Raw genomic sequence first — 26,805 nt, forward strand, 5'->3', positions numbered from 1 at the left:
ACACGACCACAGTGTGTCAGAAAGGAATTAGAAAAGGTATGTTGTTTTGTTAAACTAAACATGAGCTCTTGCAAGCCCTTGACACAGTCAAAGCTGCTTTGATGTAGTTCGTAGCCAATGAGTACGGAGGGCTGTGGGGGCAAACTGTGTGATATCGTGACGCAGAGCATAAGGAGAGAGACACATGTAGTGAGAAACTGGAGTGGAGATGGAGTGATGTCCAACAGATGGCAACAATTATTAGAATATAGATGGCAAATCTGTGTGTATGGAGACATCAGTCATTTAACCAACAACTTCTGAGGAGCACAAATATTTAAGTTAATATGTCATGATATAAAGGTATATGGCTTGAGGTTCATGTGCTGTGAAACAGGTTATGGGTTCATGTTCATCGCAATTTAAACAGCCGGTATGAGTCATATATCATGTGTTTGCTGCGTGTTATTAAGGAGCACAGTGTGTGCACAGCTGTCCAGGTTCAAAGCCAGAACAACAAGTTGGTCCTGTCATCACACAACCTGAATGTACACAATCTGCACCAAACAGAAGATACCGTTAGCCACTAGCTGGGGAATAAAAAGCATTTAGCCTGATGTTTCCCTCAGGAGTTGGTAGTGAACAAAAACAGAGCTAAAAGAGAGTGAATATTGGACCTAACTTCTCCATGACTCCAAGTAAATAATCATGTTGCTCTGTGTCGGCTGAATGTTTCAATAAGTGGGAATTCAGATTGAAAACAGCCCTGCGTTCAAACTGCCATTCAAATTACTCAGATGTATTCAAACGAGTAAGCTGCATTTTTGCACGCTGAGTTTACATTAGCTTGAATGTGATCAAAGCAACTCTTTGCAAACAAGTGGGCCTTTTCAACTACGTCAAGGTCAACACCTTTTTAAAAAAAGATTTAAAGTTCTGAGAAAAACAGAAATCTGAACTACAATTTCAAGACAACGAAGCAAACTCCATCTGCTGAGGGTGGTGTGATATGATCAAAAGCTCCAGAACAACTACTGATGAGGTCAGGGCCTGATGCAGAGGCCAGTCTCTGCAACACTGTGAGTCTTGAAGGGAACATGGTTGCCTGGTCCGTACTGAGGTGGAACAGATCTAACACTGTGCTCGCCTTCATAAGCAAAGCTAATCAAAACTAATAAATTGAGCTATTGCAGTACTGGTTTCACATATGCTAAATATTTTTGTCAAATATAATAAATAAATATTTTATATGTGAATTTGTCCTGATGTCCCGAGCTACTGGATCCAGATCAGATCCAGTCTGGGCATATTTTAATGGGTCAGTGTTGACTCCAGTAAACCAGACCAGATTCCAATCCTTTCCTTACTGTACTGTGTTTTGTCCACCTCAGCCTGCTAGTCTGACAGCTGTGCTCTCCTGTGTGTGACGGACAGGCTCTACAGTGCAGCTTTCCACTGCATAGGAATGAATAAGATTGTGAATGTGAAACATTATTTGGTGAGTGACTGAGTTCAGACTCTGGGGTTGGCAAAATTCAGAGATTTGTTGAACGCAGATGCTAACAGATCCATTATCTCTCCTCCTTTCTTTTAGCAATGGACAAAATATTCAGATAGCAGCTTCTCAGTGCATAAAAATGAGAAGCTGCTATCTGAATATTTTGGCTAATGTCACCAGCGGCTTGTCATATCAGCCGTCACTAATTAACATTAACTCTGTGACTATCTTGATGACAGGAATAAATAAAACCTCTGTGTTGTGTGTTTAAAGAACTCTCTGTGAGCCGATGTCTGTGCTCAGCCATAGATCATTTATGAGGGAGGGCCCTGAGTGTTTCTGTAGTTCCCACAACTCAGACAGAGTGACAGGTCTTCTCTCTAGTGGGTCACTTCATGTCTCATTCCCTCAGGTCATCTTTGATTCATATCAAATCAATAGCTGCTGAAAAATAAGCTGTGTCACATTTAGTAGCTACATTTGGTATTTTAATGTTTCACATACATATTTAATCAGCATTTAAATCAATGTCGGATCAGACTCTGTATTGGCAGATATCCAGTATTAAAGGACTGTGAATGGAATTTGTTCCAAACAAACCTGATCTGGACATCCATCATGTGTGTCATTTCGTTATTTATTTATTCTATCATTAAAATACTTGTGTTAACATTGTCATTTGGATTTCAACCCTGCTGCTCATCCCTACTTTTCACTTCTGTTAGTATCTTCCATCTAGTTTCCTCCTCTGTCTGTGACTCATCGTGCATAAGTCTGAATATTATGATTAATTGTGGGAATAATAGCCCGAACAGCACAATCAATCACATATGAAACGCTGTTGTAAAAGCGTCTGTGGGGCTAATTAGAAACAGCTCAGCAGGACTCTTCAGTGTTCTGCGTAGGCAGTAGCTGAAAGAAAGAAAACTGCTATTGCTGCCTTTGTAAACCTCTAATGGCTGTCACTTTGTGAGCCGCATACTGCTGACTGCCTGTCACATTATATGAAACCCCTGCTGTTTACCACCGTGTACCATTTCCGCTTGCCTGCATGTCAATTGATTCCCATGTACGGTTACAAAGCAGAGGTGACCTTATATGAGAGGCTCTATTTGTTTTCAACGAGCTCCATTTTAGCCCCACCTAATTAATTTTACTGAGTCATTATCCAAGTCTATTACTGACACAATGATTCTTAATTAACACTGCTGAAAAATGACATCTCTGGAGTATACTCGTCATTTTTCCGAGCTTTACGAAAATACATGGATTTAAAGGAATTGTGATGCTTAAAAAGACAAATTAAACCAAACAAAATGGGTCTCAAATTAAAACCAGTGTAACACAACATGACAATGAAACGTGTGACTGCACTCATCCCACTTCTAAGAACCCATTTTAAGACATACTTTAACAAATTTAAGTTTTGTCAGTTAAAACATACTCACGCAGAAATAAAAACACACACACTGTGTCACACTGTCAACACACCTCATGCGGCAGATGAAGGAGCGTCGGGAGCCCATGCACATCCTCATGGAGGACTGCTGTCCCTCCTTCTTCACTGTCCCCGTCTTCAGGTCCAGAATCCGTCCTGTTAACACATAAAAAGCGGCTCAGATTACATTAGGGTAACGCAAATACAGAGACAACATCATCATGTAGATGATGTTGTGAAGACTTTGTTACAATAAACAGCCTGTTATGTCTTACTTTTTATTAGCTGTATTCTTATAGGAAAACTGTATGTGTCTCAAGCAGACAATTCAGACTATGATCAATACGCAACAGAGTTCAACAAGAGACAAAACTGAAGCTGTGCAGAGTTAAAGCTTTACTTTTGTCCTGTGCCCTGTTTGTTCTATGGCAGAGCTGTCCAGATGTTTGTATTTTCACACTGTCCTTGCATCATTGCGTGAGACATGTCAGGACATGGTATGGTGACATATGATATGAGCTCAGCTTATCTTAGTGTGAGAAACATTAAGTGTAATTTGTGAACATGGAGCTCTGGCTCTCATCAGTCTCATAATAAATAACAACACAACATACGCAATAGTCGAGTGTTAGTTTATCCAGATGTTTAATTACTGATTATCAGAACTGATATGTAAATGTACGGCCTTACCTTCTCTCACAGCTCAGAGTAACACTGCAGTCACATCAGTGCATGTCTAAACAATTCATAGGTACATTTTCACATTTGAAATGAAATAAAAAATATATGCAATAAATTGGCAATTGTCTCTTTAATCAGAGTGACCGTACGCTGTGCTAGTGATCACGATGCTGCTGAGATTTTTCATTGCTTCATTCCTCCATCAACCAAGCAACTAATATGTATGTTGTTAAGAATAATCTTAAAATATGTGTCTAGACATTGTCAATTTTTCTATCAAATTGAAAATCAAAGGTCATTTTTCAGGGACCATGTCCAGAGCAAACATCATGGCCGTTTGAATTTATCAGTTTATTTGTGACACACAGTCCAATCGTTTGGAGTTTCAAAACACTATTCACTGTACTCATGTCTCTTCTCATATAATTCAAATGTCCACAGAGCATAAATTCAGGATAATGTGTTCCTTCACATATCATTGTTATTCTGATATTTAATCAAACACATCAGAAAAAAAAGCCCTTGTGGGCACCATTTATCAGACTGTGACTCACATTAAAGTGCCATTTGTGTGATCTAAGTGCACAGTAATTTCCTCAATCAATTCTATTTACTGGCATTGAGACTGAGATGAAAAGAGAAATTCCTGTGAAGGTCCAAAGAGACAGCTGATCTCTCCAACTGCCAGAGGAAAGATATTCTAATATAAAACCGAGGTCTCAACAACACGGAGAGTTCAGAATGAGCTGGTATGCAAATTTTAGAACTGTCAATACTTTTGTACGGAGGTGATGACAGTGAAACTTTACATTAATAATAAGGAGTCCTTCGTGTTCCTTGATCACATGGTAAAGGTAGTAGTGTAGGAATATGGCTTATGTTAAGGTTGAGGAGTTAAAAAAGGTGAGACCCCACAGCTTGGCTTTGTTACTCTAACCTGTGCAATCAGTCTCCATCATCATTAGAACAGGACTGATGCTTTCCAGATGGAAAAGGAATTCTCAGCATCTCACAAACACGAAGCCGACTGGAGCTCAACACGCAAACGCACAACTGTGATGAAGCACATGAGAGAGGGCTGATGTGCCGTAAACACATAACAGACCAGATTGACAATCTGCCCAAAGAACACAGGAAACAAACAAGAACACTGTTTTCTTTTCACTCAAGCTATTTTCTACCTGCATGATGATGCATGCTGGGTGTCAGCATGCATCGTTCCTTAAAGGAGAACTCAGCCACCGGAACCACTTCTACACTTTATCAGTCTCAGTCTGTGAGAACAGATGTATATTGTCTTCGGGGTCTGAACAATTTGAGGAAAATAACTAATTACAGAACAATTTATGAACAATAACCCTTCAACTCACAGTGGTGATAATATTCCTATCAGCAACAATGAGGTGTTACTGCCACAACGCCATCATGACAATTCTACCTCAGAACACATGACGGAGCTAAAGAGAGAGCCAATGTGCCGGGCACTGATCAGGAGACTGGAGATGTTGCTGTGTTTGGAATTATACTATGTTCCATGCAGTGATTTGACAATAACCAGACAGACCTACAGTAAACAAGGGCCAAAAATATCACTCCATCCCACCACACCATCTATTCATCCTACTATTCTTTATTTTCTGTCTACAAATTGTCATCTATCTGTTCATCAACATGATCTACCCTTGTATTTACTACTTTTGGAAGAAGGAGAACACTAAAGAGGACAAACAGCTAAGCTTAAGCTGAAAGACTCATTCATCCATCTTTCCCTACATCACAGAGCAGAGACTCCATCAACATAAGGTATGAGACGGAACATGTTCTTCTCTGGAGCTTTGAATCAGCTCTGTATCTTATGGGTGCACAGCAACGATTTAAACTCAGAGCTGCTCACAGAAGCAGAAACACGAAAACAAGTGAAGGTAACTGATATTGGTCTCATACTGCTGAAACCAATATCATATTGGAGTGGGTGCAACCAGAGAAATTAAATTTTTCTCAGAAGCATCAAAGGAACAGTTCAACATTCTGGGAAATCCACTTATATGCTTGCTTTCCAAGAGTGAGTGGAGGAGATTGATGTTAATCTCATGTCTGTGTGTTAAATACAGAGCTGAAGCCAGGACGTGATCAGTCCTACTTCACATAAATTTTGTTCGTGTGAAAGAAAGAAATGAGATAAAACGTTAAAACGTGTGATTTAGTGAACTACTAACTGTTTACTCCTGTGTCCAGTCTTTTTTTTTAAGCTTGGCTAACCTGCTTTAAAACCAAGGTGGCATTGCTAGGCCACCAAAATACTGTCATCATGGCCTTTTATCTGTTGTAACAGCCAAAACTGTACGTCACAGGCTTTGTCCACAGAACTAAGAACGGGACCTGTTTGACTTCTGAAAAACATTAGAAGCTAATATCAAATACCAGCTATGGGAATGTGCAGATCACCACACTTGTAAATCACTTGTTATTCTCACAGTGAATTACAGACAGCAACAACTGCTATGGTATAGTTTGCAGGAAACAAACACTTGTTCTACTTCAGGGTGATTAGTGTTGTTCAGTCCTTCCACATAATCAAGCTGGGAAAAAAAAGAGACGCACAACAAAGTTCAAACAGTGAGCAGCAGAGGAAGGAGAAGGAGCCTCCAAAACATACTGCTTTGGTTCCACTGAATGAAACTTAACTCTGAGAACGGCTGGGACTTCAAAGGCTTCATGGAGTGCTTGTGCATGGCTGCATGCTCATGTGTGTATTTTCATCTGTCACAGCTCTACATGGAGATTACTGAGTTATGTGGATTACGTGGCCCTGCTGGGTATTTCAGCGAGGTCCAGAGGGCCTCTGGAGTCAGACGGACAGACTGACAGACACAAATACAAAGTCAGAGTCTCCACTGAGATACTGTGGAGCCTCCAGAGCACCACAGAGAGGAGGAGATTAACAAGACAGTGTTGCCCTCTAGTGAGCACTATGAGTATAAGTGCAATTTTCCATTTTAAATGTCACTCTCATCCTCAGAGCCTTAGAATACCTCTGTGCATCTAGAATGTAATGTGAAAGATACAAGATATGGAGCAGATTAAACACAGAGGAGAAATCGCCTGATAAGGAGACAGAGCTTATAGCTCCCTGCCTAAAACTGGTATGGCCTGAATTCGTATTAGTTACATGATTCTTACAAAGGGTACTCCTGTGGGGAAAGACAAAAAAAAGAGAGAGAGAGAGAGAAAAAAAAACAAGTAGAGGCTCAGAATTTATGAAAATTGAACTTCTTATATTTTTCTAGTACAGTACAGAGGGAGAGGAGGGGGGAAAGATGAGTTGTTAAGCATCAAAGTGTAAAGTTTGCAAAAAAAAAAAAACAAGTACACTGGTGTTTTTCCAAGTGGCTCACCCTCAGAGACAACAACATGGTCAGTGGGCCTGGGTTTGAGACCCCTGGCTTATTTACACACACGAGACATGATACGACTGCTTTCACATGCGGGGCCTTTCATGACTATTGATGCTGATGTGTGAAATTGGTTTTGTTTATATATATATATATATATATATATATATATATATATATATATATATATATATAGAATTACCACGTTTGTACCATGTTTCAACTACATTTGATTTCACAGTAAACTTCTTTACATACAGTGTTGAGAACTTGAGTTCATTTAAGCTTGAAGGAACCTGGGTCATGTAGGGCGATCAGGTCTGGTTTGGATACAGCTTATCAGTGACTGACTGTCATTCACATAAATCAAGGATAACTACCAAAACAATTGAATCAGTTGTATTTAATGTTAATGCTAAAATGTCCTTGTTTAAACCATGGGCCTGTTTAGCCAGGAGAGATCAGCTGATCAGCAAAGTCTAAGAAGGTGTCATGAGGCCTAACTGGAAATTCTTCAGTGAAGCACAAGCACTACTGCCCATCCCCACCCCCCCTGTATATCGCAACTCTCTACAATACTGATACCAAAACACTGAACATTATAACCTTCTTGAAGGTAACATTACAGAACTGTTGTATCAGACTGAATTAACTTGTCACTCTCGTGTGTGTGTGTGTTGTTGACAAGTTCCCAACATATAGACAGAAGTGGATCTGCATGATTTAATCAGCTGCCTGGGGATTATGCACCAGAGAGGGAAAAACACAGACTTTAGCATGAATAAAATGATGGAAGGTCTCATCACAACCATTTCTCATTCCTGAGGACAGGAATGAGAAATGCTATGCAGTTGCAACTGGGTCAGATATTATGATTATTATTTTATAAGAGAGACACATTTCACTTAACAGAAATTAACTTGGAATTTATTATTTATATTTATTATTTAGTGGCAGTACTTCCTCTACCTGTCATGGAGTTTTCTGAGGTGCTGAGCTGTTCCCTCAGCTTGTCCACATCGTCAGGGTGGACCTGTTCATAGAGAGTGCTGCCAAACCACTCTGACTGGGGATGGTTCAGGACCGGCGTCACCGAGTCCGACACGTAGATCACACGGCCCGTCTCCGCAGCAACCACAAACAGGAAGCCGTCCGCTGCCTCCAGGATCAAATGTTTCAGTTCCTACAGAGAGCACAAAGGTGCATGAGCACACAGACATAAACCCCGACACAAACACCCCACACAAACACATCCACATCCACTTCCACAAGATGAGGTGACAGAGGAATTGTGTTAAGGATCTGTACTATATGACGAGAGGAACTGTAATCTGTTTTACAGTCAACTTAAATTACGAGGCAGAGTAAAAATGTAGGACGCAGCCTACTTACAATCAGCTGTACGTTGTATTACATCCATCAATTAGCCATAATTACAAACGAGTGTAAGACTCAGATAATGCTGCAGTAGTACTGTGCCTTCAACTCAAAACCTAAGCATCTTAAAAACAAAAGAAAGACAGATACTGAGCTTGTTAACTGACAAAACAGGCGGTGAATCATTTGACAATTACACACTGGCCACGGCCTTCCATTGTCAAAGTATATAATCACGACAAATGAGGACATCAGGCTCTGATTTGTCCCAGGGTGTGTCTCAAACCACTCTCTAGATTAGTAGGTAGTGATCTGCCCAGGGAGTCATTTTCCGAGGCCTCCCAATGTTGAAATGGTTACAGTTTCTTGGAAAATTCCAAGGATGCACAATAAAAAGCAGCTTTGGTGACTGACTGCACAGTAAGAGAAGTGCACAATACTGAATCCAGGTCACCCTGTGGAGGAAGACGGAGCAGCACTGGACTGGTGGCCCTGCTGATGTTGTGCTTTTGTTGTGCAGTAGTTTTCAGTTTTATCCCAATATACAACCAGTGCAGTAACTGAACAGAAGACAGGTCGTCTTTTATCTCCTTCACTGTAGACGCCATTACCCTTTTTTTTTTTTAAATGTAGATCAATTTGCCAAAAAGTGTCTTGATTTTTGAAATTGAAGTATTTTACTGTTCAGTGCTAAAAACACAGTGATTCTATGTGGTTAAAAAAATAAAACATGAAAAATTGCAAGAACAGTGAATATGCTCTGAATGTTCTCCATGATAGGGCACCGGGTTTCTGACAGCACAGTACCTGTTCAGTGAGAAAGGAGGGCTTATAGGCCCCGTCAGTGGACGTGTTGCCAGTGCCCCTCATGGATTTCATGTGGGACACAGCCATACGCAGGATGGTCAGTTTATCGGGTTTCCGGGCTAAGGCGCTGCAGGTAGGGACCATGTCTGACAGCTCGGTGATGTACTGGGTCATTTTGTTGCGCCGGCGTCGCTCGATCTCACTGTGGTTCTCTCTGAAACAGAGAAAAGAGCAGTTAGACGCTTGGAGAGGGCACAGACTGGTAACCACTCGCCTGCCTTGTTTTAACACACTGATCATAATCTCTCTCCAGTCTTTTGACCATGATTCAAAACAGGGTTTTGTCAATGTTTCTCTAATATGCAATCTATGACATCTTGTAGTCTAAAGTGATTATTTGACTATTACACCTCATTATTTACAAGTGACAGCATATCTTCTGAAATCTGTAATAAACTGTAAGGATCAACAATATGGAAACAAGTGTTGCTACACAGCTGAATAAAGCTGCATGTCAGCTGCTCATCTTTTATTCTGAGATGAACTTCTGGGTTTGAGTTTTCCTCTGAGGGAAAATGACAACGCAGGTCTGCCAGCAAGGTCTTTTATGAGAAATTTTACGATGACTGAGGGGACTTTCCATCAGAAGACAGGAGGGACACACAAAATTATGCCAAAAAAAAAAAGGGGGCTCCTAGATATACTATGCTCTGTATGTGTGAGAAAATTGCACCTATTTGTCTAAAATCTGCTGATAATTCCCAAACTGACACTTTTCACTGATATCTAACACTACAAATATATTTCTGTCCCAGTATCTTAATATTTCTGAGCAAATTTCAAGCCCAAAATAAATAAATTAAAAGCACAAAACGTGTGTTTCTCCTCAAATATTTTCATCATTAAGGAGAAAATTCCAAATAATACTCTTCTAGTTGTGTTAGCAGCTCCATCAGGTAGGATGCAGCAGGTTTAGCTGCAGGTTTCCCAGCTGTCGTTTACTGTGCACATCACAGATTTTTCCTACGCTGTGCACAATTCTCCTGACGCGCGACACCAAAACAACATCAGTTGGTGAGTTTAGCTGAGTCAAACGACTCACTGAAGCTATTTTGGGAAGTGGGCCGTTCCTAAAAGGATGTAAGGGCCACATAATTTGTTAGTCACTGGGATGTAATTTGTTGTTAGTACATTTTTAAGCAATTTATAAGTGACATTTGAACACCTTTTGGCTAAACTACTCCCTCATCACAGTGATCTGACGTGTGGTCTCATTTTGATAGATTTTTTTTGTAATTCCTTGCTCGTGTTTTACTTTGTTCAGATCAGAACAGATATGAAGCTTGTAGGTTGTACAGCCTGTTGATCCCTGAGCCAATGGAAAATCCTCTGTGGCCCCCAGCTGGCTAAGCCTACCTGGCGTATCTCTCCTTATCCCCACCAGGAATCTGATCATCATCATACCTACAGAAAGAGAGGGGACACAGCATGTAACACACTGCACATATACACAGATTAAAAGCATCATATAGCAGCTTCACCATCCATATTCTTCGCATGCAATGGTTGTCACATATCAATGCATGGCAGTAGATGGGTCAAAGTTTGATGGTAACAACATGGGCAAAACTGGACAAAACAGGTTGTCAGTGGCTGGTGTGACTGGTGCTGTGATAACAGTGTTGTGTTCTGCTCTGAGTAAGGACAAGATACACACCTTCTGGGTTTTTAATTTCAGAACTGTGGTCTTCATTCATGTTGGATATTTTAACTTAACTGCTGACATCTCTGGACTAAGTGACATGAAACTCAGCTTTACAACAATTAAGGGAGTAAGGCAGCAACACAAGAGAGGTCAGACAATCACACAAGCGTTGAACAAACACTCAAGTTTAACCCTTTTCACACTGAAATTGACACAGTGGACCTTTGTACCAACCCAAGTATATAAGTGGTTTATATACCAAGGCTAAACAGTTTCAAACAAACCAGGTGTGAGTACAACCTGCCTGATTGTCTGACCATTCATATGCTGCATGTAAACGTAAACCACTAGTGAATGTTTAATGTTGACATTTATATATCACGCTAAACTCACAGCATTGAAAATATTTGAATGTTAAAAAACAACTTTTGAATTTCTGAATTCTGAATTTTAATTGGTTGACTTTTACATTTCAATCTGGTCACAGATTCAGGGAGAAAACTATGGTTACAGGTCAAAAAATCAGGCTGCTAAAACTGGACTGCTTAAATTCAGACACCAAAATCATGACAAGGAGAGATGTATAAATGATTTCCCTTGGTAGTCCAAGTTCAGATTTTCTGTTGTTTTTTATTTTATGCTGTTTTTAAGTCTGTTTTATCTCTTTTGGTGTCTGGAAACACTATATTTTACCAAATCAGCAAATCATATCATATAATGATGTTTAAAATGTCCTACTGAAGAAAGTGCCCATATCTAAAGTATAAAAAAAAGAGCCAGGCCGTAAGTAAATGCACAATTTTCTATAATGGTTCCATTACAATAGAGGCACACTCGTTGGAAATGGGTAGCGTCACTCCTAACTTCAAGACGTGCAGATAAAGGCAAATATCACCAAACTGTAAAAGTTGTAGCATAAACTCTAGGGAACTGTAACCGGTGACATCCTGCAGATCCTGGAGGTTTTCACACTGTCGGTGTACAGAAGTGTCCTGTTGTGTGTCTGAACTTGTCCATCTCAGCTGTCCTAAAAAGTGCACCACAGCCCCTTCTCCTAAACAACCCTAAAATACTGTGGACTGAGTGGACTCTTCCTTCCTGTGAATCACATGTGTGTCACATATTCAGAAACAGGGTGAATTAAAGCTGCGAATGATCTATTTTATGTGAGTCACATACGTATGTAGTGTACGCACAGTGGGAAACCCTTTGACGGCACGAACACAAAGCTCTCCTGTAGGCACAGACATCATACATGTAATGCTGCTGTCCATTATTAAGAGTGCAGTTCCTCCTGTGTTCAGCAGAGAGCAGCTCCTCCTCCAAACTGTCACCACTCAACTCAGCAGAAACAAATCCACTGCTGTGATGTCAGCTCAGAGTAAAAGCACTTACTGTACACCCTACATACTGACACAGTGCACAACATGAGACGGAAGAAAAGGAAAACAAGTTGAGAGAAATTAAATGTGAGAGCACAGTTGAGATGCAGTGACAAGAGAACGACTCTCTTTAAAAAAAGAAAAAACATAAACACAGCACTGTATTTTTGATGGACGGAAATTAAAAAATAAGCCATGAGGTGTCCACACAACAGCCAGTGTTACAAGCATAGGGTATCTGCAGGGTTCTCAAAGACAAATCTGGGACTTGTTAAGACCCTTTTAATGCAGCGTGTAATCTGTTCCAGTTTGATAATGCCATGCATACTGTACTACGAAAATATTTTTGCACTGAAAGACTGCAGAAAAAAAAAGAGATTCAACAATTTTAATAACTTCATTAAAACACCTTTAATTTATCGTACCCGCGGATACCCTGAAACAAGAACTGTGTGATCTTTGTGAACTTGTTCTAAAACCTTTCAGACAGGGCCGGTTTGCTATCTGCTTGCAGTGTTCTCACCTTGAAAATTTGCTAGGTCCCTCTCCGTCTTCGTCATCAAAGTCCATTCTGAGAAACAAGCACAGGAAACACAGTTACTACTTCTGTTAGACTGAGAGCTGACAGTGCTCTCTCATGGCTAGATTTCCTGGCTTTTCTGGCAAAAACATACTGTATGTATAATATGCATAGTCACAGCAATAATTTTAGACAGCACACACACATTGGAGCAACGGAGTTCTTCCTCATTTGGCTCTGCTGCTGCAAAGTGACAAAGTTACTGCTGACAAATAAACCAACAGACCACAAGCACAAGTGTCGAGTCATTTCATCGTCCAAACCACTGGTATCACATCCCTGTGACACAGGGCTTGAGAGAAACTGGGTCATTATTTGACTTCACAGCATTTTGAGATAATCAAACGTTTCATAGAGGAACATTGTTAACAGATGTGTGAGTGCTGCAGTCTAACAGTCCTGGTTGTATAATGTAGTCTTACACAATAAGTGCAAACCTGACTGTAATGGAAACAGAATGAGGGAGGTGGAAATGGAAAGGAGAGCAGCACAGCACAGCACAGCACTGAGCAGCGTGATTCACGCCCTGCTTCTCCAGCCTGGTTTCTGCATGCAGTGCTCTCAGCTCCAGTGCTAAATGCTAAACCTGACTCTGGCCTGAGCCCTAAACTCAAGTCTTAGCCCTCAAGCCCTCAGTCGTTTTAAGGTGTAACGACTGGCTAAAACGTCCTCACAATGATGGTTAAAAACTAAACTTTGTCCACACAACCAGAGAAAGATATGTGTACACACACACACACACTCTCTCAGCTGAATATATAGAGCAACAATGGCACAGACATGAGCAGTCCCTGATGCCTCCCTGTGCCATGTTTATTTGCCATGTTGCTTCCATCCAGGTCTGTATTATTTATTCATGTTTATGTAGGCCTAATGCCTGTGCATGGGTTAAATGCATTGCTCTGGCCCCTGAGGATTCAATTTACAAGGTACTGAACTCCCCTCCCCATACACGTACCACCGCAGTCTAAAGCAGCCCCTTTGTTTTTCCTCCTCATTCCTTTAAAGCTGTTTCCATATACATGCAGAATATGAAAGTTCCATTTACAGATGAGGCTCCATTTTGAGACTGTATAACCGTCAGAGACAATAATCTGTGCCTTTGACATGATCCTCACTTCAGGATGATATACACTTTTTCAGTTGTAGCATCATCCACTCCCCTCCCAAGGCAAACTGTAAAGGCATCCAACATGTCAGCCACTGTGCATATTTCAGATTTAACAATATCCTCAAATGTTTTCACGGGCCGATCAGTCAGTGCCTTAGGAGACTTAACCTTTGCCACTGGCACCACAATAGATTCCTTCCACATGCTAGGAACTTTGTGTCATTCCAAGGAGGACTGGAAAATAAAGAGAAAAAAATACTGCACAGTTGCCAGACACCCGTGTGCCACCAGGACCAGGGCTTCTCCTCTCTTTAATACGACCAAAAGATTTACACACAATCACCTCATCAATTTTAATCTTTACAGCCTTCAGGCCCATTTCTAAAATTAGAAAGCTCATCATTAAAATCGCAGATATGAAACCACTGCTAATTCAGCATCAGGCTTCTCTTGATAAAACACTCTTCTGTCCTTGTTCTGCACCACCACCATGGACTTGGTTTCTGTCAAAGCCAACCTTGACTGACCTTTATTCAGTTCACCCTCCACTTTATTTTTCTACCTGATTTTAGCTTTATCTCTCTGGTTCAGTTTGGTCCAGACCACAACGACTGTGCTAAATGTTCCCCCTCTTCAGGGTCGACTGATAAGCAGGGACCAAATGAAGAGTGCTGTGGTCTGACAAACCCAGAGGAGCCATCACATAAGATTTATAATGGTGTCATAACACTGGTCTAATACTTTACCCTGTCTTGTTGGACAGGTGACAATGATTAGAGTCTCCCATGATGAAACGGGGTGCATCAGTACATAGATTCTGTATATTCTGATTATGGTTACCATCATATTATGCACATTTGCCTTAGGGCAAATAATTGTTTGTCACAGTCACAGGGAAATGATACAGCAATGTCTGTACTCTGACAGAAACTCATCTGTAGTTTATCTATTTTATTCCTAAACACTGCACATTGGCAAGTTTGATGGAGGGCAGAGGAACGAGTCCCTGGCACACTCCACCCCTCCTACTTTCCAAAATCTTTCCCGATTTCTGAAGGAATTAGAATTCCAGGCTGTTTCTGACTCTTGGCTGTGTTCAGCTTGCATGAGCCCGTGACCAACCTCCTGGACTTGAAGTACAGCTGCAAAGTTTCTCCTCCAGAGCTGCAGCACTAACGTAGCAGCGATTGGTCAAGCTCATGCAAGGTGAACACAGCCAAGAGTCAGAAACGCCACATCCACAATCGACAAATGACAGTGAGAACAGATCACTGTTCATTCACTGAAAAGCAGTCCAGGGTCGACAATTAACAACAATCTTTGAGTTTTGAACTGTTACCAGGACAACACCAGAGATCTGAGGATGTGATCTTGGGCTCTGGAAAACTGTGACAAAGATTTTCCCTTATTTTTGGATGTTTAATAGACCAAACAATTAAACAGCAAATCAAAAAACAGTTCTAGATAGTTGATAACAAAGACAATTATTCGATGCAGCTGAAGTCAGGCTGAGCATCAGTCCACATTAATGTTGCATGAATCATGTTGTGTGATTGTCCAAAACTTCAGGCAGACTGGCAAGTATCACATTGCATGTGGTTGGGCTCTGGCCTTTGCCTGCACTTTCTGGCACCATCACAAAGTGCCCTGTCATTGAATAGTACAGAGTGAAATCCCCTGAGAAACTGGCTGATGGACTTAATGAGGTTCTTTATTTTAGTCCTCAAAGAGACATGTAGAAATACAGATCTTTAAACCTTTATGCAGGCAGTGAAAAAAGCAGTTAAGTCACCAGCACATTGTGTAGTTTCTTTTTAACATAATGCTGGTGGAAATGTACAACATAAACATTTACTGTTGTCTTTTCTAATGCACATCATGACTTGAACAAGTCAGTTTGAAGAAAAGTGTGTTCAAAGTGTGATTCAAAGTTTCAAATTCCAATTTCACATTTTCTTGTTTGGTTCTGCAAAAAGACTTTTCATTGTAAATCACAATCACAAACATGTTGTTGTCAAGTATCAGGATATGGCCAGTTTAAGGACCGGAAAGCTGGAAGGGCAGAGAAACAGAGAGAGAGAGAGAGAGAGAGAGAGAGAGAGAGAGAGAGAGAGAGAGAGAGAGAGAAACAGAGAGAGAGAGAGAGAGAGAGAGAGAGAGAGAGAGAGAGAGAGAGAGAGAGAGAGAGAGAGAGAGAGAGAGAGCACCTGCTCCATTGTGGCTGTGCTGCCATGTCGCCAAACTGTTAATACTTTTGAACAGAAATCACCTGCAGATAATTGATGGAAATCAGCAAAAGGAAAGACATGGAGAGAAAGAGGAGCGTTACCTGAAAACATAAGCTCCCAGATTCAAATTCCATGACACCCCACTACTCTACTGTCTTAATACTGCAACATGCTGTGGCCTAACAAAGTCACTGCTGAACACTGAATTCAGCACATTCATCGTGGTTAGCACTGTTTTGGTTACCATCAAGAGAAATTACCATGATGACTTAATTTAAAATGAATTAGAGATACACAGGCTGTTTCCATCATGAATGGGTTCTTCAAACTGCAAACTACCAGAGTCTCTAGAGAGTTTTAACTCTCCATCAATGCATGCTGGGAAGTCTGCTAATATGCTGCTTTTGTTCAGTGAACTTTCAGCTGTTCATTCATTCAACTAGATATAAAATGAGTCTGAAAACTAAAATTCTCATTTAAGAATCAACTTCAACACCCATGTATTTAAGTTAATGAGAAAAGATCAGCTGATTTCCTGTTCTATGTTTTACAGTGTACTTTTGTCTAACAGACACACTGTTACCCCATTAAACAGTCTGTGATTACTGAATAAAAGAACAGTGCCAGGGTTGTTAATAAATAACCTGTACAGGATGCCTGTTATCTAACGACAGTGTCCACAAAGCTCCTGGAAGGTCATTTGCAAGAACTAGAGCCTGGAGCCTGTTGAACAGGCAGGTTAGCTGGTACACCGAGCACAGCTAAGAGATATTTCTGTTGCTACAGGATGAAGTGAGCAAAAAGCATGTGGCCTAATGATTGAAGTCTAAACCTAAGTTTGAAGCTCTCTAGCTGCTTCACACACATCATGAAGATATGAATGACTGACATTTTGTTCCCTCCCACGCTGTAATAAGGCTGTAACAAAGTTTGACAGTTTCAAATGTCACCAGCTAATGTGGCAGGTGACCCAAAACCAAAGTTCATTATCTTCTGGGGACAGTTGGGTGTTATTTTCAAAAAGTTTTGAACCCTTGCTGTAGAAAATATATATATACAGTACTGGTCAGATTAAAGAGCAGGTCAGCAGTAAAAAAATACTCACCCTCCTGATCTCCTCTTGCCCCCGCGGCCCGGCACGGTTCCTCCCATCCTCACCTGGCCAGCTCCAACTGCTCCCGGCATCCCTACTGTCCCTGGCAACTCACTGCCCATCTCTGGAGGACACAACGGTAACAGTGAACAGCAAGGTTAGCAGGAGTATCCGTATCATTCTAAATATTCTAAACCTTTTCTGTAGAGTGTTACAGGTTTTTTTCTGTCTCTGTGCAGAGGGCTGCCTGTAGTTCAAACGCAGACGGTAAGCAACAGGGACTCTTCAAGCGTGCTTCATCTGACAAATATTGAAATAGATGTCAAAAGACATCTTAAATCACACAGTTCTGCTCACTTCATTCAATGACGTGCTCTGTCAACATCAGCACTGACTCTGTCTGGCTGTTGTTTATTTCCTCATTCTCCTCTCATTCACTCAGAACACATTAGAAAGGGGCTCTACAGACAGGCTTTACATCACCAGTGACGATGAAAATTAGAGTTATAGATCTCATGATTTACACTTTGTCTGAAGACTGTTTTCTGAGTTTGGTCATTACGGTAATGGACGAATGTTCCAGGGGTGTGCACAATAAATGCCAGTGACTTCAGAGAAGTGCAGAGAACAGCAGCGCTGGCTGTGGAGAGAATCAAGTCACTCGTTCAAAACTAAATGATAGTTTCGAACCACAACACGCCGTTAGTTGATTTATTTAGGATTTACTCCGAAACTGAATTTACCCTCTTTGAACTTCAAATTCAAGGAGTAAGTGAAAAGATATTCTGTGAGAGTTTTCTAAAACAAGTTCTACTGACTTTCAGAATTTCTCACCGGGACACACTGCCTGTGTCCTTGAGATCTAACAAACACGAACCTGACACTCTGTCAGTGGACAGAGTGATTGCTGGTTTGTACTGAGATGATGATTTTGTGTTTGTTGCCCTTTCATTCTTTCTTTCATTTACCAGCGTACCTTAAACTACCACTCGTGGCTGCAGAGGCTGCTGTTTCTGCTGCTCAGCAAAACGTTTTAAGGTGATTAAATGTATATGTAACTAATTATCGATCGAACACAATACTTGTTCCTGCAGACAGTTTGAAGCTATTCCACTGTCAAGAGGACTGCAGGCTAACAAGCAATGCATATTTCAAAATATTACAAAATCAGCTTTGTAAATGTTTCATGAGCAAAGAAATCTGTTAGCCCCACAATGAGTTCTGCAGAGAAACACTGAACGTAAACAGAACTTCACAGGTCAGCTTTTAATCATTTGCACCAAACCTGCAAAGTTGGGTAGGGCTGGATTAACTTTAGTAAGAGTTAAACGAATGAGTTCTAATTATTCTTGATGCTTTCTGCCATGTTATTTCAGATATTTGAGTAAATACAATTACAACAGATGAATAACAAGATAATGTTGTGATAACTATCAAAACTATCAACAGCTCCAATGCAAATCTTTTCCCTACAAGCAAATGTACAGTACTGCTGTGCAATTCTGTAGAGACTAATCCACAAAAATAGTCATATAAGTGCAATACAACCTTTTTATATAGCTTATTTTGCCTGAACCACAGTTCAGAGCCCAAAGATATTCACTATACTATTATATAAACTAATATCATAAAATTATGGCCCTTTTCTTGAAACATAAAGTTAGTTACCCCAGAAAACTGACATAACAAACACGGATGACTTCTCATTGTTAATATTTCAAGCCTCTAAGTAGTATTAATAGCAGAACTACTGGGTTAAAAATGACAAAAACCAGGCCCTCTAAAGATGGACTTCAGTCCTGGGAAAACCCTGTGGTTCAGAGAGTCTTATATTAACCTGCTGTTCCATAGGAGGACTGAGATCTATAGAGAAATCCATCCACACACATGTACTCAGTGAAGCCCGAGGCTCCGCTGTAGTTTGCAGCCTGGATACCAAATTCTATCTGATGTTTCAGAAGTGCACACACATTTTATTTTCCTTTCCTTTTAGAAGCTTTGATTCAGTAATGATGGTAGTAAACTATGAGCATGTTGTTCCATTCAATATAAAGCCACTGTGCTGTGTGTCATTATGGCTGAGAGGAATTACACTGCGTGCCAAATTCAGCCTCTCCTATTTCCCCCCTTTCTCTCTCTCACTGCCTCTGCATTGTTTTCCTCCTCGCTCATACACAAATCCGCTCTATTTGCATTGCTGTTCTCCCTTCCATCTCTCCACTCCATTCCCTCACTCACTCATTCAGCCAGATGCAATGGATAGGCCAAACAAACCCTCCGGTATGCCCCAGTGCACCAAGTAACATAGTTAATATTTGATACAGTATGCATTCCCCCCACCCCCTTGTCTTAGCTTCCAGAGAAGTACACACACTCACACTCACACTGCAGTGCAGTGCCTTCCAAGAGGCACTGTTCCATCATTCATTCATGAAGGAGGTATGAGTAACACACGGCTCTAAACCAGCATAGTCTGATGAAGAGACTGTCATCCATAAGCTCCTGATAGGGCTGGCTGAGGAACTGGGTATAAAGAGTAAAACCAAAAAGTACAATTTCCAAATTCTTCTCTGGCGCCCTTGTGTTAACTGTCTGGCTCAGACCTGCATGTGGCCTTGTCTTTTTTCCCTGTCAAACATTCAATATTTTTAAAGTTGTGGTCATGGCGTCCTCAGATTAAGCTTGGCTGGGGATGTCTGTTGCACTTCGTCCCCCAGCTCTTTCTATCCTTATCTCCTGTCACCTCTTTAATGTCATCGCAATCTTTCCGCTAGACTGACTGTTCTGGGGGGTTGGGTGTTTTTTTTGTTGTTGTTGTTGTTTTGTTTTGTTTTCATTTTGTTGTTCTGTACAAATACAAACTGGACAACAGCAGGAGAGATCCTCACCACCTTTATCAGACTGCTCCTGCACTGACTCCCAGACGTTTAGGACTGATGTCTGTCCATCTTTGGTTATAGAGGAATTCATAACACTTGCTGAAAAGCTTTTCTTGCTCTTAACGTAACAAGTTGTCAACCTGTCTCTCTCTGCTCTGCACCACTCACTGTGTGTGTATGGGGAAAGACACACACACACACACAGAAAGAAACAGAAGGTAGAGCAGAGAAAGGCAGCAAAATGCAGACTCTCACACTGAGCTGAAATAAAACTATATATATATACACTGACACTTCAGCAGCTCAGTCCAGTGAATCACCTTAAATGGTACAAAGGTCTGTGGTAAACTGCCTAAGGTAAAAAAAAAAAAAAGAAAGAAAGAAAGAAAAAGGTTTAGGTCACCAAAAGTGAAAAACTATGTAAAACAGGTCTTTTTCAGGGATGAAGAAAAATGCTCACTTACATCTTTTCTGAGCAACAGAAGGAAATGAAGCCCTGAAAGTTAATGACTCAGCTTATGTTGATGACTTTTGGAACAAACTGTGTTTCTACACCCTCTGATACATTGTCATGAACATACTGTCCATACAGGAAGTAGTTGTGTCTATTTCTATCAGAGTGGAGAGAAAAAGAGCAGTAAGAGAGGAAGACAGAGCTGGCTGGTCAGAGCTTCATCCTACAGAGAGATAATGACCCAAAACATTAGAAGAACAGAACCAGACGGAGGCATCACATGATGAAGAGCAGCACAGTCTGCAGACTTTAAACCACATGGAGCTGGTTTGGGATGAACTGGACAGAAGGTGGAAGAAAAAGCAAACTATAAGTGCAACACTGTTTGATTTCCACTGTAGAAAGAACATCACATGTGTGTTCAGCTTAGTCAAAGATTCAGATTTTAGCTCAACACGAAGATTCCATGACTCCTTGTATTTAAAATCTCCAACAGTTTATTTGTCCTATGCTTTCATTTCATAAACATTGTACTCACTGGTTACTGTCAGTGCCAAACCTTCCTTGTGTCACCGTCACTCGGTAGCATGGAGCAGCAGAGCCAAAGGTCTTGCAGCTGTCTATAACTGGATAAGCCAACAATTACCACATTTCTTTACATGCATGGCAGTGCAGTGTCTTAAATACATACAGCTACAGCCGATCACAAGCCTGGTTTTAACTTAGTCACATATACATTATTCAGACAGCCCGAAAGCTAAAAAGCCCTGAGGTCAAACGCATTAATAAGCCTGCTGGGAGACCTGGGGGAATGTTACACACTTTCTCCTTTTCAATCACTGCTCTCCCTCAGACAAGGTTATTTCTATTCTCTCTCTCTCCTCTGTCCTTCTTTCTTTCTACCCTGCAGATGTGTTTTCCCCAACCGCCAGGTCCATCAAACAGTTTCTCATTCAAAAAGGACAATTAATATTCCAAAAGGAATACACACACACACACACACACACAGTGTCTTTATGACTTTAAAAAATGTAACCAACTAAAGGCAAACTAATAGAGCTGGATAGAAAATTTGCCGGATGTTACCACTGTTTATTTACCTGTTTAATGATTACTGAGCTGTGTATTTAAACATCTTTTAGAATACTGAATTCATTTTTTTTTATTATTATCTGTCTAAAAGAATTGCTTAGTAATTGTGCTGCCAACTACACAGGATCAATAATGTCCAAATAAATTATTTGCAAATGATTCGTTTTAGAGATTTGTCTAATGTGATGCATAAAAAGGGAAACACAGCTCAGTGAACTGGAACATCCGTTTACATTCCTACACTTCCATAAGATTTAACACACATTTGCCATATTGTGTTGCATTGTTGGTAAGGAATCCTGAGCGTCGTTTGCAAATCCACGCACATGGTTTAAATATATGTGGGCACGGATTGCAACCCAAGAGCACGGTTTATAAGCTGCAAACAAGGATTTGTAAAGTGAGAGTACAGACTTACACACGACTGACTCCGTATCAGTGTATGTCTGTACTGGCACATGCAGGCCAGTAAAGTAAAAAGATTTCAATCCAGAAATCATTTAGAAACAGTGTCTTTCTGTACTGTATCAAAACATTTTTTTTATTGCAAACTTTGATGAATGTACATTTTTATACAAAATCCTTCTGTAAATTACATAAATCAAATCTACACACCTGACCTTTGCCTACAGAAAATAAAACAGGAAACTGATAAAAGCGGGCTGCACATTACGATTAACTACTGATATACATTATTGATTAATTTGTTGATTATTTCTCTGATCAGTAAACTGATTACGCCGTAAAATGTCAGAAATTAATGAAAAATGGCCATCATAATTTGCCCAAGGCAACACGTTTAAATGTCCGGTTTGGTCTGATCAACAGTCTAAAAGTCAAGGATGTTCAGTGGTATAAAAAAAATGTATGATTTAAATCAGGAAGCATGTGATCAGATAATAAACATGACAAAGAATCTGATCATGTGTTTTCTGGTGGCTCTCAGTTCTTCAGTTCATAGTTTTCTATACATTCCTCAGTTTGATGTGTACATTTCATGAACCTGAAACCACCTTTATCCTCCCTAAACACGCAAGCCTCATTAGATCATTTCCCTTGTCATGTCTCACATGCTCTTACACCAATTGGATCTGGATGACGGCCAGCTGGAGATAATCCCACAGTGACACAGCGTTCCCACAACGCTGGGTATCTGGTCTGAGGTCAACGCACCTGACTGCGTTGCCGTTCCAGGGGAAACTGTAAGGCTGATCACAGATCAGCAGGCTAACTTTGTCCTCCTCTGGCTACAGCAGCCACAGCAGCAGCAGCATTAGGCATGACTTAATTCTAACTGGGTGTCATCACCGGATAGAGGAGCTGCACGTAGCTCTCACGCTTCTGCCGAGCCTCTGAGTGGGTCACTACATTACAACAAGCATTACATGCAGGGGGATAACCATTAAAGCAATAGGCTTTTTTCTTGGTCAGTAAGGTTTGATTTTGATGCTGCTTCCATAACATACAAGACTCTCATCTGCAATGACTGACAGATCGCCTTATCTTTAAAGAAGAGAAAGAGGAAGGATTCCACTGCCCGCCTGTTATCTGACAGGGTTATTTTCTCATCTGTTCATTGTTCATTCTAACAACACCTCATCTCAACACTCTGTATGCAGCCAAGGTGCTAATAACCAGCCAATTCTTTATTTATATTCTCTTTTCATTTACATTGCCAATGAAGAGACACAGAGCGTGAGGTAGAGTATGGTTGACCTGTTTTCATATGGAGGTCTCACAAACTCAGAGACTCTGTCCTCTGCACAGGAATAATTACTTTGCCACTCTTTCCGTTGGACTGATCCTTTTAGTGTTACCCAAGTCCTAATAACACTAGCTAATAATGTCAGCTAATAATCCTGGATAATAATACCAGTAAGGCATGTTCACAGACAGTGAAGGGCAGTACATTTTGTGCAATTACTTAATTCAACTGTAATTCATTTAATTTGCTGCCATTCTTTAAATACAGCTTAATTATCAAACTCCTGAGAAACAAAGCAATGGTGGCAAGATGTTTACAGCATAAAGATCATTTACTGTAGTTACACTGTCTGATCTGGAGGTAAGAGAAATAAACGTGAATCTGTTCAGGGACACACATCCACAGTTAACTGAGATTCATGCTCTTCGCTGTACAAGCCTGTTCCAGTAAATCCACAGGATCACCATCAGCAACCCATCACGCCAGACTCTATTTAAACATTTAACAATTTACACTTTCTTTGTTTACCCGGAAACACATGGAGCACGTAGAGCTTCACATATGATGTGTTGTATCCATCCAATTCTAATAAATAGACAAACATGTGAACCACTGAGGACCACGTATTTCTATTCAATCCAAACTTTTATGACTGATTCAGACCATTGCTTGCTTCCCTCCGAGGTGAATGAGTTTAGATATAATTCAAATACGCGTTATTTGGTGTCACACTGGCATGATGCCGGATTACGAAATGACTGCAGAGGGATCGCGAAATGTTTGTTTACGTTCTCTCCGGTACCTAAATCAAGCCAATGGGACATGCAACATCTCACTGGTAGATTATTAAATACGGTTTGGCATTTTGGCTCTGTCCATGAAAGCGGTGCATATCAGGGCGAACGTATCCAGCCTTAAACCCCTTCTGTGCAATAAGGAATCAACAGGCGATGCACAGAGAAATACAGATATAAGTAACGCTGTCAGCGTGCTTCTCTTTAATGACAACAAATGTTAAAATGCCTCCGATGTAACACATAAAATATGAAGGGCAATGCGGTAGAGCAACGATATGCAAAATAACCTTTTGTATCACAGAGTGGGGAAAGCAAAGGGTCGGCGAAACCAGCGTATTAGCCTAGCTTTACTGACCCTAACAGGAACAAAATACGTTATCAAAGGGGCATAAATGCATGTAATTGCACAACCACAATGTCGTTTTGACATTCGGCCACATAACTTGGCCGCAAAGCAGTGAAGAATAGCTGTGTTGTCAGCGGCGGTTCAGTGGGGGAAGGGGGATGGATGCTTGAGCCAGGCTTCGGCGGCCTGTCGGCGCTTCAGCCCTCTTCAGCAACGGTCTAAACAAAACCCCGCTTCTTCTAATTATTATTTCCCCCCCGTGTGTTCCTGATAGCATTAATAAAGGCTCGGTTTCGTCTCCAGCAGCAGACTGGATACTAACTTACCGGACGGGTTGACCGCGGCGGGAGTTGCCATGTTTCCTCAGCGGAGAAAAATAAGAGAACGGCAGCGATGGAGATGACGCACAATACGGCTACAGAGCCCCCGTGAGAGACCGTCTAAACTCCGCGGGATTGGCACGCGAGCCTCGGTCCAACCGCCTCACATCCGTTAACGCAGAGGGAGAAAAAAATAAGCTGGATTCAAAAACACAGCGAAAATCTGCTTCTGTCTGGGAATTATATATATGTATATAATGTATGTTTAAAGAAAAAAAAAATATCCAAGACCAGACTAAATATGCAAGATGTCTGAATGGTAGCACCGCGAGATTTTAGGGTAGCCTGAATAAATTAATGTTATACAGTGCGACTGGTGCTGGTGATGAATGTAATGCAAACATTTATGGCGTTTCGGGTGTAATCCCAGATAATGTGTAAAGTGTGGTTGGCTTGTTCGTTAAGTTGTTTGTGTTAGGATATAACTTTTTTATACTGTTTACAATCCACTGCACTGTGCTTTTCCCCCAGCCACGAAGAGCTGTCCAGTGGAGGACCACAGGAGCAGAGTGGACTCACTCCCTGCGCAGGGTAACATCAGCAGTGACCTGTCCAGCACTCACACACCTGAGCTCACCTTACAAGTTTACCATGTTTATATATAACCCATACCAGTTTTCTAAGATGTCAGCCTAAAATGAGATATATAACACCTTACAATGTGTGTAAATAAAGCTGAAAATCATTTTAACAGACTAACACATTCTGTTAAGTAATAGTTTGTAAAGGGCTTATAATTTGCAATGGCCTGATTTTCTGTGGACGTTTTCAGATCATTTACATCAAACTATACAAATAAAACACTCCATTACAAGTCAAAGCCCACCATAATAAAATATTGATTATGTAATAGTAGCTACAGACCAGTAGTGTGTGGTGACTGATAGGAGAGCAGAGCCAAAGAACCAGTTCTTCCTTCACCCCCTCCACCCCTCACTCATCTCAATGTGTGATTCAGCTGTTTACTACACTAAATTAAAAAAAGAAAATATTCCTTTTAATGACAACAGCAGTAGCACACCTGTCTTAAATTCAGGGCCTGTCCTGTCTCATGATTTTGCACAGTGTGTCCTTCCTGTGCCGAAGGTCAATTTGCAAATTCAAAGATGCTTTATTAGCATGAAAATTTAAAAACAATGTTGCCAAAGCATCAAAATACAATTTAGCCATGTAAACAGTGACAGAAAAAAAGAGCAATAAAACAATTCACAGATACAATATACATAAAAGATGAGGTCTGAAAGTCTGAGTCTGTCCAAACTATAATAAAATATAAAGCTATGAAAATAAAACACGTGGGGGCTGTAATACAATGAATGTCTGCTCTCCCCTTCCCCTCCCCTGTAATGATACAGTAAGACAAAGGTTAACAGAATTTTTTTGTTTCTCAGTACAGCTCACTGTAGGTACCCAGAATTCACAAAAAGAACGTATTTCTCCTTTCTCTAAAACACTCAGTTGTTACTCCCCTGTTCCTCATAGTCTTGTTTTCTTTGCGTGTCAACATTTAAGTAGCAGCAGGAACAGGTAACTACAAAAGCTAACTTTTGTAGTAAAAGAGTCAGGAGTCAGCGATTAATGACACAGATGTGAGATGTGGGTTAGAGCTAATTTGACTTTTATAAAACACTAAAACATTTAGAGTTTGCTATTCACAAGAGGCATCTGCTGATGTGAAGCATGTCTCAAAAAAAAAAAAAAAAATCTCAGAAGATTTATGACCAAGAATTGCTGATTTGAATAAAGCTGGAAATGGTCACAAAGTCATCTCACAGAGTTTAGATATTCATCAGTCGGACCACTTGTATGTAAATGGAGATGATTTAGTTCTGCGGCTACTCTCCCTGGAAGTGGGCGCTCAGCTAAGATGACTTCAAAGGC

At 40.7% G+C, this 26,805-nt stretch overlaps 1 protein-coding gene across 2 annotated transcripts in view; it reads right to left on the reverse strand.

The window, feature by feature from the left end:
• arnt2 (aryl-hydrocarbon receptor nuclear translocator 2) overlaps positions 1–25,164 on the reverse strand; it is a 51,340-nt gene extending 26,176 nt beyond the window's left edge. The window contains exons 1-7 of one of the 2 annotated variants that reach the window (XM_041035342.1): positions 24,871–25,164; positions 17,284–17,395; positions 12,783–12,830; positions 10,589–10,636; positions 9,173–9,386; positions 7,958–8,171; positions 2,969–3,071 (exon numbers count right to left, since the gene is read on the reverse strand). In XM_041035342.1, coding sequence (XP_040891276.1) covers positions 2,969–3,071; positions 7,958–8,171; positions 9,173–9,386; positions 10,589–10,636; positions 12,783–12,830; positions 17,284–17,395; positions 24,871–24,901 — 770 coding nt within the window. In that variant the 5' untranslated portion in view covers positions 24,902–25,164. The remainder of the gene's footprint in view (positions 1–2,968; positions 3,072–7,957; positions 8,172–9,172; positions 9,387–10,588; positions 10,637–12,782; positions 12,831–17,283; positions 17,396–24,870) is intronic. The other variant, XM_041035350.1, reaches the window with a different exon arrangement.
• Between the last annotated feature and the right edge of the window lie 1,641 nt (positions 25,165–26,805).

The sequence above is a fragment of the Toxotes jaculatrix genome, chromosome 1 (assembly GCF_017976425.1).
Source record: "Toxotes jaculatrix isolate fToxJac2 chromosome 1, fToxJac2.pri, whole genome shotgun sequence".
Taxonomy (NCBI): domain Eukaryota; kingdom Metazoa; phylum Chordata; class Actinopteri; family Toxotidae; genus Toxotes; species Toxotes jaculatrix.